Source organism: Acipenser ruthenus, chromosome 1, assembly GCF_902713425.1.
Source record: "Acipenser ruthenus chromosome 1, fAciRut3.2 maternal haplotype, whole genome shotgun sequence".
NCBI lineage: Eukaryota > Metazoa > Chordata > Actinopteri > Acipenseriformes > Acipenseridae > Acipenser > Acipenser ruthenus.
The window spans coordinates 34356688-34371710 of record NC_081189.1 but is presented as its reverse complement, the minus strand read 5'-3'; the positions used below and the strand labels follow the sequence as shown (position 1 = coordinate 34371710).

General features: G+C 39.1%; 1 protein-coding gene across 1 annotated transcript in view; it reads right to left on the bottom strand.

The window, feature by feature from the left end:
* Nucleotides 1-15023, bottom strand: part of LOC117408541 (malignant fibrous histiocytoma-amplified sequence 1 homolog) — a 51125-nt gene that overhangs the window by 3777 nt on the left and 32325 nt on the right. The window contains exon 2 of the mRNA XM_034013616.3: nt 183-460. Within this exon, the coding sequence (XP_033869507.3) occupies nt 330-460 (131 nt within the window). The 3' untranslated portion in view covers nt 183-329. The remainder of the gene's footprint in view (nt 1-182; nt 461-15023) is intronic.

Sequence of the window (15023 nt, the reverse complement as noted above, 5' to 3'; positions counted from 1 at the left end):
TGGCTCAACAAACTGGTCTGTAATTGTTAGTAATTTAAGTGAAGGGTGAAAAGTTCAAACATTTTAGACATGTAAGAAAAAACAAAAGTTTAAGATTCAACAGAAAGACACTTTAAAAGAACTTGTCGCCCTGCAGCCATCCCCTCCTGACCACGACCAGGTGTTTATTTATAGCACCTTACCTTTCCAGGTGAACTCTCACGTTGCTGTCTCACAATAACGTGTTGATTCCAGGGATGGCGAGGATGTGTGTGTTGGTCAAGTGCTGAAGCGAGGGAGGAGGTGGCTGTGCTGAAGGGGGAGCCGGGAGGGTTCACCTGCAGGGCCGCTCACTTCAGGCAGGGGCTGACGACAGTAGGGGTTGGGGGGTACACCAGGGCCACGTTGACTCGCTCGCTCCCGTTCTTTGGGCAGATGATCTCCGTTACTCCCTCGGGCCGAGGTTGACTCAACAGCTCTCCTGAGGATGTGGAAAGAGACACATCAGCACAAGGCCTTAATTCATCCTATGGACTTGTCGCTGCTGCAGTTTAACGGCCTTTTAAATCTATACAGTGAAATACATGGTTTTTTTCTAAGAAGATGGTCAAGAAGTTTTGAATCAGCTGAAATTTAAACCTTTGAAAGTTCAAGATGGGGCTGTCAGGATTATTTTTTTTCTAATTTGTTATGCAAATTATATCCTAGACATGTATTCAGTGCTGCATCTCTTTTTTGCCAGTCAGTTTCTATCAAAGGTAAATATATTCAGATCTGGTGAGAGAAAATATGTATTTATTAGTTTGTTTTGTTGTATGTTCACTCCTGGATATACTGCAGTCAGCCAAAAGAGGTTCTTTTTCTAGGATACCGAAGTGGAAGAAGATTGTATATACAGTACCTGAACTTCACAATTCTCACAAGCACACTGTAAAATCAATATACATTTACACAACATTTAAAACAATTACATGAGTATTTCAAATGGTCAACACAGTTTAAAAGGCAGAGAAGCCAGCATTAACACAGCCTCTGAGTTATGGTTCCACTGAGTAGGCAAAATAATGTCTTTCAGACTCCTCTCTGACCCTAGTTAATGGACTGGAGACATTTTGCTGATTTCAAAGAACACTTATGTATACATTTTTAAAACCATCAGCAACAAAAAAGTTTCACATGGATTTTAGAAACAATGTAATCAATAAGCTAATGGGAATACCGCCCCCCAAGTGTATTATGGGTATTTAAATGTATTTGTATTATGAGTGCAGGTGTGTGGCAGCACGACAGGACAAAAGCCCTGTCGAAGCACGGGGATGTGTGTGTGTGTGGAATAGTGGGTGACAGGGAGGGAGTTACAATCCTCCCTGCAAAAAACACGTGGGAATGTGGCTGGAGCCGCATACAGGTATAAATAAGGTGATCACGGGTGCTAGCGGGTTGGTGTGTTCAGAGGCGAAATGAGAGTCGGGAGGTGAAGTAAGCCTGAAACAATTGCTACGCGTGCTGGTTCTGACCCAGCGCGATACTTGGTTCATTTAGTGTTTGTTCCATGTCTGTTTTGTTCGTCTCTATTAATTTTGGCCAACGTGTTTGTCTGTTTATTAAATCTGTGCACCAGCACATTTCACTCACCAAACTGTGTCCTATACTTCCAGCCGCAAGCCATCTTGCCACAAGTACACGACAGGATCCAACAAAATGGCAAGACATACTGTAGTATCAAATCATCGGCCCGTACAACATTTCACTGTATTTATAAGAAAAATGAGATCTGCCTAGTTTCAAGGTTTTGATCTTAACATCACAGTGTTCTGCATTAAATACCCGATTACTAGGCTATTTGTATACCTGAAACGAATTGCTGTCTTCTTCCTAGGTTGAGTCTTCAAATGATTTATGAATACAGCATCATTTTTACCATTTCAAATGCCTTTTGGTCTGAGGTCAAATGTGGTCTGAGTCAAGTACAGACAATATTCAGCGGCCCTTCATCAATGTAATCTAGTTTTACCTCAGTTTTTGAATATCTAAGCTGTAGATTATGCATTGGCACAAGGCAACTGAAACAGGAAGCCACTTGCTTGATACAAAGTGAACGCCCTTAATGAAGGCATAACATGTTACGAGTTCCAAGAGATACAGTGATATGCTGGCATCCTAATTGGGTGCACTGTTGGAATAGGAACTACTGCAGAATAAGATATTTTTAAATAACTAATTCGGAGGTACAATACTGTGTGTTACTCAATATAAATAATTATTAACAGCTACAGTGTCCTTTTGTAGTTCCCTCGGAGGTGTAATTCCCAGTGCTTACATTTTTTTTTTAGCATTATGATATAAATTATTCCAAAATAAACCAGCAGGGGGAGTTGGATATCACTCTTCTGGCAGTGTTACTGGTGATGGGGGCATAAGGAAATGTGTGAGTGAATTTGTGTGAATCTGTGCTTGAAACTTTGTTGGTAATTTCCAGTCTCTGGGAAGTATAAGCTACATACTGTAACAAGCTACGGAAGTGGAACATCACCTGCTTCTGCATCCTAATCATTCCAGAAAACAAACATGTACATTTTACATCCAAACATCAACTATTAACAACTGCCTTTTTATTTTCATTTAAACAACAACTCAAAATACTGCCTTATGCGCAAGGCTTACTTGTCCTGTGAAACTTTTTTAGGGTAGTCTCTCATTCTAAGCCAGAACATATATTTTCTCACAAGCTAACGTCAGTTATTACATTACTGTTTATATAGCTCTGGTTAACAATTATCACTTCTAAAAGCTGTATAAAACAGGTGAAGGGGCTTGGTAGCGGTTTGTTGTAAATATGTTCATTAATTGATGTTTGTGGTAATGTCCGAAGGGAAAGAAAATTCACATCAATGTAGGCTGTACAGTACATCAGTTCCACAGGCTTGCTATAAAGGCCTGTCAAAAAAAAAAAAAGCCTATCCATTCCACCTGCAGTGCACGCTCCAGCTCTAACTCAGTGTGGGGTTATCAGGGTGGCTGGCTCCAGTACATCTCCAAAGCTCGTCTCACAAGCGTCTGATTAGGGTCAGGTCCAATTTCAGTGTTTTAAACCAGCAATATCAATTTACATTAATTAAAAAAGTAAACAGAAAGATATACTGGAGTATTATCAAAGTATTTTAACAAACTTTTTTTTTTTTTTTTACAAAGAAACCTGTGGATTTCAGCACCCTGACATTTTGAATTATATGCAGTATGTAAAATTATATGGAATGATTGTTCAAACCGGCCAACATTAAGTCAGACAGCAGTATATAATGCGTAATATATAACTCTGCTGACTGGTGGTAGATTCATGCTGTAGCACTCAATTGATTGTGTGGTCTTCTGGGAAATAGGCCAATACCTCAAATACTGTGCTTCCTTTTCACTGAGTGTGACACTGATTGGCTGTTAGACAAGACCAACATCCAGTCACTACAATTAGTGCCTCTTTGGAAGACGGACACTAGCAGACATTAAAGTTGAGTGTGCTAATCAAGAGAAGACTATCCTATTTTTTTCCTCATTTATTTTAACTGATCATTTTTACTTGTAAGAATGCCAGAGCTGTGCAGCTGTGCTTTAACCCTCTGGTACAGGGAAGACAAAGGGAATGGGATCTGCACAAGGGAATTTGAGCTGTTCAATTATTGCGCATGTTGCTTTCCTCATTATCTGTATCAAATAATCGGATTATTTAGAAGACAGACTATTATCACTCCTAATTATATCAATTTGGTTTCAAGGGTACACTCCCCTCCCCCCAAGCATGTTTTATGACATTTTTAGTCAAAACTTTAACTAAATTTTCATTCCCGCCATCACTTCACCTGGTGCTAAGCAACCTGCTCAGTGAAGTTCTCTAACCAAATACAATACTATCTACTATGGCAGCAATAGCAAAGACTTACAAGGACTCGGAACATGCATTGCCTCTAATAGGGAAAACCTACACAATAAAGCCCTAACATTAATTCTTCATTCACAGTGCCCCCCGGTTTCCAAACTGGTTTCACTTACATGTGTGGAAGGACTTTTGTGACATTTTATAACAGTGTGTCCATGGAAATAAAGTCTATTTCCAGGGTGGGCAACGATAAAGGGTTGAAACAAACAGGATTAGAATACACCTGCTAGAAACAGTGTATGCTATTCAAAACAGCATGAACTACAGCGATGTATGTGCCACTTGCCTTGGCATTGCATTCAGCATTGCAAACAGTTTGCTTCATTTAAATAGGAGAAAAAGAGGGCTATTGTCTACAGAGAAGAAAGAGCCTGGATCCTAAAGGGCTAGAAGGCTTGGTCTCAAAAAAGGCCTGGAAACACAGCCTGCTCTGCATATGCTGGATTTAGAAAGACTGCTGTTCAGATGGTCCTGTCAATAACATCTATTTGTCAGTCTCAGGACAATAAATATACCATACCCTCCAACAAGGATTGAGTATAGAACGACTCGGCCTGGGTCTTTTGTTGCTTAGTAAGTATCTTGGTAAGCCTGGATAGATAATCCTCTCCTTCTTAAATAAATATGCAAAATAATTGTTCCTCAAGTGCACTAGTAAGATTCACTTGCTTCCAATGTAGAATGACTGTAAGGGACATTCATTTGTTCTTTATTTTACCCTTAAAAATGTGTTTCTGCAGTGAGTACTGGTACCCTATTCAAAGTCCTATTATTGGTGTAAAACGTGCCTTAAAGCTGATATGAAGCTAATCAGTTTTAAAACAGGACTCTACTCTCAATAATGGGCAACTGGGCCTAATATCTGTGTCTTTACAGACATTCAACACAAATCCAACCAGCTTATTTGGAATTTTAGATCTAATTCTGACATTAAAAGGCAAGCTGCTTTTAGGTCAGCTAACCTGGCACTGACTCATTTCAGCATTTTACCATCTACTGTTTGGTCATTCTTAGCATTAAAGTTGCTATCGACAGTAACTTATTTTGTGTATGCTGTGTGTCTGTCTGTAAAGGAAAATTTGGGGAAAACAAAAACCTTAAAAAGGACAATAATTCAGGGCCCTGCTTTGTATTGCCATGGTTGGAAAAAGCCTGGTGCACAGGTATTAACAGGTAGAGTTCAACAAATACAGAAAAACTGCTCCAATGCACTGCCCACTTCAATCACTGACCCCCTAATCAATCTGTCTCCTCATAGTCAAAAAGCTTTTCGGAGATATCAGTACTCTACTCATTTTTGGAGACAGTGATACTCATGAATCATGACTAATGCATGCACAGGCAAAGCAGTCTGCACAACAGCACAGAATGAGGCTGGCCTTATCTGATTTTGCACTGGTCTCTAAGGCTGAACTGCCATCAGCATAACACATTAAGAGGCTGATGTAAGGATACGTGCAAAGTGATTTGCGGCTGCAAAACACCCATATTGCATCCAAAATCGGCGTTTTGCGGTGTATGCAGATATAGTACAACGTCGCACATCTGACCCAGTGGACTGAGGTATAGGCGGATATGTGAAAAAGTTGGATTTGCGAACATCTATAGAAAATGACATTTACACATGCATAAATAGGTTAGTGAACAAAAACAACACTCAAACTGCTTTAAACATAGGGATATTCTTTGCTTTAAAAGTAAGCAAACTCAAACAAGTTTATTTAGGCTACAATACACAGTGTTGCTATGTGGTTTACTATAAGCCATGACAACACAAAGCTTTTAAAACAAAATACAAAACAAACGGTAAATGTACAATAACCTGCAACTGATGGCTTCTTTATTAACTCTAGAAGTCCCTGCCTCCCTGGTTCTGCTTCCTTAATATCTCTGCCACAGTACTTTGTGCCCTTTCTTGATATTGCCAACAGCCGATAAGAAGCTTGGCTTAAATATTGCTTCGGCTATTTTACGCATTGCGTTTATGATGCTTGCTTTGTTTAATTCCAATGCATTTAAAAGCTACAACCACACGCTGCCAATATCTGCAACCATGCGCTCATCATATAAACACAATGCACAAAAAAAGAGTACAACACAAAGCTTTCTCAATTGGTGTATTGAAACAATTGTAACAATTGTAAGTCGCCCTGGATAAGGGCGTCTGCACTTGAGCAATTGCTGACCCTCCAAAAACTTTGCCCTTCTCTTACAATGTGCAAACCATTGTAGAAGCAAGTAATTAAGAGCTGTATAAAACCACACACCTTCAGAGACCTGTCATTGGCCTCAGGATGGCTGCTGTGGTACACTTCCTGATGCGGCGACGCTTGGCTCTTGTTGAGGACAGGCAGGAACACGTTCGGATAAGGGCAAGACAAAGAAGACCCCGCATATTCAAACCCAGGGTCACTTTATTTGTGATGCCGGAGGATGCGGTGGTAAGGCGTTATCTCACTCCACAGGTCATCCTAGACCTAATAGCTGAATTTCACCTTTTCATCACCTGACTGGTAACACCTACAGCATTGACTTTCTTCACTATAGAGGACCATATGGCCTATTTGGTAGCATAACTGATGTTGGCCGAGGCTTTTCCAAATAACTCAATTTCATGCTGAGTGACCTCAGCTGTAAGGACTCTCAGCTCCTCCTCAGAAAACTTATTTTCTTTTCTGTGTGCCAAGAGGACTTTGCTGCTAATCCTCTAACATATTTTTTTGTTTAGATTTTTGTGCTCCACAAATCTCATACAGCACCTACTGCTCTCTGTACTCCTAACTCACCTCACCTCTAGGCTGTAAGTGTGGCCGCTAAATAGCCCGATGCACAGGCGGCACATTATCATGATTGCGGCTCGTTATTTGTGCGCGTTGAGTAATTTGCATTGCTTTTAAGCTTATATAGGCAGCAGTGAAAAATAATTGCCTGGCCGCTGGCAATTTGGATTTTGCAGCTGCAATTGTTTGCACTACGCCTATTCATACATCAGCCCCTTAGTTTTTTCATTAGCTTTGCTCTAAAAGATGATTAACCTGAAATAACCTAGAATTCAAATTTCAAGAGTGTATGAAATTACATTTTGGTTTTCAAATTGATTCTACAGGATTATGCGCACGGTTATACAGTGTCATGAAGGTGCTATAAATGCTACAGAATGTTCAATTCTATTAAACCATTACCGAAAACAGTAGCTAGAGAGTATTCCCCTTTTAATAAGCAGCTGTTCCTTGGTGTTAGCATGTGATCAAATATATTATTATTCTTTTTGACGAGTTACCAAGATGAGATGTGTCAGAAAAGTATTTGAACGTGAATGTGTGTCTAAAGAGTGGCATCTAAACTGCTAAGTTCAAATGATAAATATCCAGCTCCTCGGTTTAACTTCAGCAATGTAGCTGTATGGCTTTGGTTACCCACTGGGCTCTCCTGGGTAAATAAAATTAACCTACATACTGTAAGCTAAGAACTGTAAACATCATGACCCTCCTCAGCCCTTTCCCACTAGATCAGTATTTTTACTCTAAATCAGAACAAGGAGATACTGAGGCTTGTAATTTACCTGTATTTCCCCTTGTGTTATTGTTCTGGAATCCCAAACCAAGGCAAATAAGGGCTCTCTTTGTTCCTGGGTGACATTATCCAGAGATGCCTGCATAGTAATGTGTGTGTAAAAAATATATATATATCTACCAGGTACAGCAATCCACTGCATTCCTACATTCCAGATTCATATTTATTCCTCAGTGACCTCATATTATAAATTCCAGGAAGGCTATTCGTGCTATATAAGGAAAACTGCATGTTTACTTTCCTGACTGAAAAAAATGGACTTCATGTTCCTAGTTCACTTCCTGTGCAAGGAGCTCCTGAAATGATTCCTGCCCTGTCTTGGCACTCCACTCACAAGCCTGTATTTCTTTCAGAATGAACCATGGCATCTAGGAGTTCACCGGGGACATCCTTACTGCTAAATGAACCCATCTGCTAGAACAAAGAGAAGCTCCTGCTGCTGATGTTTAGTGTGCTATGGGTTGCATCCCAACAGCCTGATAACAAAATGATCATCTGCTGTGGCTACTGTGACATGAATAAATGAAACAACAAAAGATAAAACTGACTGTACAAAGAAGGAACAGAAACTGCTTGTTTCATAACTCCCAAAAATTACACCTTTCTGTTGCTGCATATCTGCTAGTTTGTGTATGAAGTAAAATTCAGTGTATCTGGGGCACAGCCTGGGTCTTATGGGCTGCTTTGTTCTTGATCTGCCTGGCTTCACACTGCTTTCTGCCTGCTTTCCATTGTACAATGTTCCCAACGTTACATCATTACACAACATTTTTTTTTCAATAGAAGGGGGTCTGTGTGACCTTGCAGTCCTGTTTTTGCAATGCCTGGAAGCAGTAATTGACGCAGGGCAGCGTTAGTAGTGTTTCTAGGTCACAGCGCACCCTATCTGTCAGGCAGCCAGAAGAGTTATAATCAGGTAGTGTGCATGGTAGATAGCCTGCAGTAAAAGGCACATCTTTCTTTATATGTACATTTCTCATTTGAACAATGCATCACTGTAATTGTATGCCCAGGCTTGCTGAGAATGTGACCTCTGGCCTCCACAAGATTGTTCCTTGATAACACAGTGGTAACCTTTTGACTACGGCAAAGAAAACAGCCTCCTCTCAGAAACAGTTACCATGCATCACATTGAACTTCCATAAGTTATGAATAAGTTTCTGTTCCATCTGCACTTATTTCAGGCTTTCTGTTATATTCTGACAGCTAATTGGTTTGCATTCCTATAAAGCTTGGCAGATTGAAGACAACTGGAACTAGTTTTACAAAACACTTCAAGGTAGAGGTCTTCTAAATCCAGTCTAGAGAAAATAGTGAAAGAAAAAAAGTATTATCATTAAGATTAGCTGAGTATAATGTTCTGTCCTGAAATACTGTTTTGTAAAAGTTAGAAAGAAGACAAGCTAAGATATCTATGCTAGCTAGCAGCCTACTGTAAGTGCTTTGTGAAACTGGACCTTGGTCTACCACTGTGCTGCCTCCACATTCCAAACATTTTGTCAAGTTAACCTTTGTATAGAACTTTACAGATTAGCCAGGATTCCATGTTCACACAATGTCAAAAATGATGTCTAATTTTTGACAATACTTTTATAGGCTTTTCGCTGACACTGTTATCCACAGATCTGGAATATATTGGAGATGAATGTATGTGACACTTACATTTTTATTTGTAGTTTGAGAACTGCTCATCCTATTGAGATTAAGCTTTGCATGGACATTCCTTGGCACACTTTATTGAGGGTATCATAAATAAAAGACCACAGTTACCAATTCATAGATAAGATACAGCATCTGATGTGTTGGCCTAACAAATGTTTTAAAAAATCATGTTGGGGAATCACAAGCCTGTCTGTGATTAAACTTTCATTAAAAACTATAAAACCACTCATCGTACATGGCTGAATTTGTGTATATGTAGCACTGAAATAAAAGTATAAAATTACATTTGAACTATCTGTGAAGACACTAAGAAAGACTTTAACATTCTGTAACAGGGCGAGCAGCCCTGTATATTGTTTGTTTATTTTTAGAACGAGGTTCCCCCTCCGCCCCTGTGTTATTTTGTGTTTGTTTATTTTGATTATTATATTTATGTCGGCGAGCGCCGTATGTTTTACTGTTTTGTATTTTGATGGCGTAGCCGGTTTGTTTTGTTTAGCGTGGATGGGTAGCCCCATCCACAACATAATTAAAACTCGTGCAGAAGGTGGACATCTCCCGAATTAATTAGGTGATTTAATTTGTTGCTAATCGGGAGATGGTCACCTGTTATAAAAAGCCTGCAGCTCTCTAGCTCGGGGTGGGAGTCCAGAGGAGCGAGAGTAGAGAGCGAGGAGAGGAACGAGAGAGTTTAAAACGATTACAGGAACAGTGAAGGCTACAGCCCAGCCTGACCTGTATTATTTACTTTTGTGTTCGAGATTTGTTTTTGTTAACCCTTTTATTTTGCTCTGTGAGCGCAAGTGTTTTGTTTAAATATTTTATTTATTTTTGTTTATTAATAAAAACGGCAGCCAGCCGCGTCTTACTTTGAACTGCAGTACTCCCTTGGTGTCAGTTAATTTTTCCCTTCCTGCTTCTGCCTGACGTCAGACCATCGTCATTCCTGTCACACATTCATATTATACTTTTCTCTTACCACATATTCAATCTTTGAATCATATGATGGATTTAACTTCTTTACAGAATTATACTAGTTATGAAATAGGCTGTTGCCTGGATATAGGTCAATGTGACCTACTTTTCATGGTTTAGACACCTGCAATGTGTTATTCATATCCTTGCCAGGGGACATCATATTATATATATATTACCTTGAAGTCAGGAGTAATCTCGATAAATACTGTACAATCTTTAATGGTAATGGGGTAGGCATTAAAAAAGAGCCTTCCATTTTAACTGCAATGTTACTTTGAACTAAGTGTAAGTGACTCTGCAGCAGCAGTTGTTGATGCATAGTTCACCCTTAGTCTCTGTAAGTCGCTTTGGATAAAAGCGTCTGCTAAATGACCAATTAATAATAATAACTACTGTACAACGCTGCATGTTTTCTACAAGGTTCTTTATCAGCTCAGCGCACTTTCTTTCGAGGTATCACACCAACTCTGCAAATTAATTATGTTACTTATATTTTAACATTAATTTTTTTAACTCAGTGAACATGTTAAAACCTCAATATAAACCCATACAGAAATAAAATAAGGAAATGTATTAATAAGTTATAAAACAGTACACTGAATATTATAGGCACCTTTTTTTAGTGGTTGCCTATGACTATGGTTCCAGCTGGATTTGTAGCTGGACTGTGGTGTGTACGCTTCAACTTGTGTAGATTCAAATTTTTCTTATTCTTACTGTGACTGGCTACAAGACAACAGGGCTAGCCAGAGATTGGATAGTTTGTTGTGCTGATTTTTCTTGTGTACAGTTTCCTAGTAAATGAAGACATTGTATTCTGGGAGATGTAGTTGTTAGTGAAAGTTTTAAGGGAGGCGGGGGAGGGGTGCCGACAAGCTGTGCAGAAAAATTGCTATGTGTATAAATTTAAATTGGAGTGCGTATTTCAGATTTTTTTAATGTGTAAAAACTGCAGGTATGCAGCCTATCTGGACCGCTTTATGTGTGTGTGTGTGTGTATATATATATATATATATATATATATATATATATATATATATATATATATATATTCATTAAATTAAATCAAGTCTCACCCAACCTGCAAAATGAAAAGGTCACAGAGACAGTTCAGTATCTAAGCTTGGATTTCAAGACAGAAACTAACAGACCAGTTGGAAGCAAGACAACCCTTTGTTCCAGTGAACTCCAGAGCCAAGCTGAGTATTTTACCTTTCATTTTTTTCCAAATCCTGATGTTTAACTAAACAACTTCTCAACTTTTGCCTAAACAAATAGTACTGACTGTTCTTCATACCTGCTTGAGTAAAGAACTATGTTGTCCATTTTCACCTTGCACTATACAAATGAAAGGGGGGTTGCCTGAGGGCTAGTGGAAACTAAACCCACCATTTTTTTTGGTTGTCCCGCACATCAGGTGATCACCCTGACTGACACAAACCTGACTTTGATTGGCAGAGCGTGGCGAATCATCAAGCGAAAGCCTATTGCAATTCAATCTGGTCCGCACACATTCCAGGGCCTTTTACTTTCTGTGGAAGAATAGAGCTTGGGCTGCAATTTTAGATCACCAGGCATACAGCCAACATGCCTCTGCAATGGCTTAATCTTTTTTTCTCAGTTTCTTTTTTTAACAATTATGAGAAGCAACACATCTGATTTTGTGCCACTGTGGGATACACTGCATGCAAACTGGCCATTTCACAGGTTACACAGGAAATGCCTTAGAATAGCCCCAGACATACAGCACTAGTCAATTCATTCACAAAGTAACTAAAGTATGACTCTGGTAGCTAGAATATTCATTTCCTCACACTGCCCCACCTGTATTTTTTACTAGGAAGTGGGTTGAGACTACCCAAACTCATTTCACGTACAGTATAACTCACCACCTCTGAACCTGCCTTCACTGCTAATCTGGACTGCAATCAAACTAGCAGCCTGCCAGTAAAGTTGAACGCTTGTTTCCATCGAACAAGCTGCCATGGAGATTCCACAACTACACTGTGTATGTGAGTTTCCATTACAATCTGATTCAGACTACTAGCAAGAGGTAGAATCAAGGTTACTGTACAGGGTACTGTCCTTAATATCATTATTCACATGTAAATCTTAGAATCTTATACTTATTTTTTGTTGTTGTTTTGTTCATCACATAATGTTTTTATTCATATTGAAGAATCCCACTTCAAAGTATCATGCACATTACAGTGTCTGTGCACAGAACACGTGCATACACTCAGTAGGTCAATAACATCAGGATTTAACCTCGTTCCAAAGAAAAGTCATTCATATTTAACAGAATTCCCATTCGTCTGCATCCCGTCAAAGGTTGTAACACTGGATATGAAATGGTGACAGCTCACAAGCTTTGCTATTTTAACTTGTTTTGGCTACTTTACATAGGCTGAAGCAGGTGATTTTTTGGACAGTGGGCCCTGTTCGCAAAGCTGTGACTCATGAGTAATTTAAAGAGTATGTTCTCTAGGCTGCTGTTAAAGAGCAGTCTATAACGGGTGAATGAATCTTAAAGGTTTGTGAATAAACCTGTGTCTCATAAGGGTGGACTGAAACATCAATCATGTGAACATTTCTGAAATAAATAAATACAATGATTAATTACAAGTTGTGACCATGTGCATAAATGTGTTTCTAAAGTAAATGTAACATGACAGGGCCTTCATTGTACTGCCATTTAATTACTCAAGCACAGAGACTTCTCATTTTCAAGGACAAGGTTAAAGTGTAGCTAACAAAATCATTCCATAAAACGTACATGACATGCACTACTGTTTCCATCTGAAATATGCAGTTTTAAAAGAAATGTGTTGTATTAAATATGTATCATTTTAAAACATGATATCTGCTATGACACTAGATTTAAGGCATTTCTGTTTGCAAGCCCTGCTTTCCGCTAGTGTTGCACTTCCTTAGTCATCCCACCTCTTCAACACCGTCATTCCTGTTATTAGCCAGCGAGTAACTTCCCCTATTGAGTGACATGCTTTGCAACCAGTAACATGCTTTGAAACAATAACAGATTTCCTGCAAATAAGGCAATCACACTAATAAAACATGTTTTAACTTGGTGTGGTATAAAATGAAAATACATGTTTGCTATAACTTTTAAATCCATACATTTCCAGACTTTATAGCCAATGGAAGCGCACAACAAATAATATTTATGTAATTATTTTCTTAGCTACAACCAATTTAATTAACATCCCTCACCTAAACGTAATGTTCTGCAGGCTACAGACAGGGTGAGACAATGTTAATCAAGCTCTATTGTCTCCGTGGTGCATCTCATGGAAACTGGTTAATAATTCATAGGTTTCTACATGGAAGAGCCATACAAGCAGTTTCATCTACTGCCAGGGAACCTTTTACTAATGCATTTAGTATAAGGACGTTGAGATTGGTTTGAAGTCCCATTATAGTACATATAGTATGTAAAACAATATCAGTCTACCTAGCTATTTCTACCATGTTATCTGAAGACGAAAACCAAAATGTTGTAGCTAACTATTAAATTAGCGAGTTATTAGTTTATCAATTACTTTCCTTCTTCATTAAGTATTTCTAGTGATTGATGAGTATCTTGTTGGATCCTAATTCTCCTATGTATTGTAAATCTCTTGAGTTGCCTTTGCTGTGGTTCTGGTAAAGGTTTGTAATTATAGTTATATCCCAATGCATTTTTTGTAAGGTCCCTCAGACCTTACAAAAGTAGGGTCTCAACAACATTAAAAAAAGCTTTGGGTCTGGCATACATCTTAACAACAATGAGGTCATAAGAGCTGCTTCTCTGCTGTGGCGAGGATTCCGCACCAAAAGGCATTATGGATGTAAGAAAATGTCAGAATAAAAGCTGACATTTTATATCCAGGTTCCCCTATGGTCTTGTGTCTGCAGCTCCTCAACTAAGTGAGCCTCAGCTTGAGCCTGAACAGCTGTCACATGTAAATGGTATTAGCCCAGCTAGAGATTAGCACTGCTGAGTGTTAAACTCAGTCAGTGTTTTGGCTCTAACGAATGGGGAGGAGGGGGTCAGAGATTGTTTGAGAACATGGAAAATGAAGAATTAACGCAATATAAGATGCAAGTATTTACAGTTTTGTAATTTTTGTAGAAAAAGTGGCAGAGAAGGTATGAGGAACTGACAAGTGCAAGACTGCATGAAATAGTGCTTATGGCAGAAATCGTCCAAACCACAAGTCTGTGCAGAGAACAACAGTGGCAGCTTAGCAGCTGAAGAAACCACAATCAGCCAGTGCTGAAGGGACCAATACGCCCAAGATGGCATAGTTTAGGCATAGTGTGAGAATACAAAAGAACAAATACAAAACATAAACACAATCAAGCCAGAACCAGTATACTTTCTGCAATAGCAACCTTTAGATCACTTTAGCACACGACACATCATTTTCTCTGCACATGGGACCCTCCGCGGGTGTAGCCCACAGGGTGTTGTCCCATGGTGATTGGACCTACAAAGGAACAAGGGAGGGGAAAAACCCAGGTGCAAATGGGTATTAAGAGCTTGTTTCTGTCTGCATTTCTGAATCTGCTTTGCTCTGTACTGGGAAAACGATTCCCTGCATATACTGAATAGACCAAACTAATATCTGAAGAGAATGACTGTGCATTGCTTTGCATCTAGGTCACATCAAGAAACAACTACTCACTACTTCGAGATCATCTTCAGGGATGTATAAAGCACGGCCAAAGAGAAGCAATCCATTTGAGGATAAAATACTGTAGAACGTGCCTCCCACCTCCCTGCCATAGTGACAAAACCAACATAGACCCTGATACTGTGGAAGTTAATTATGTTTCATCTACACACACAGAAGACAATTTATTTTGGAATCTAAAGTGAGAAGTGCACCTGCAAAAA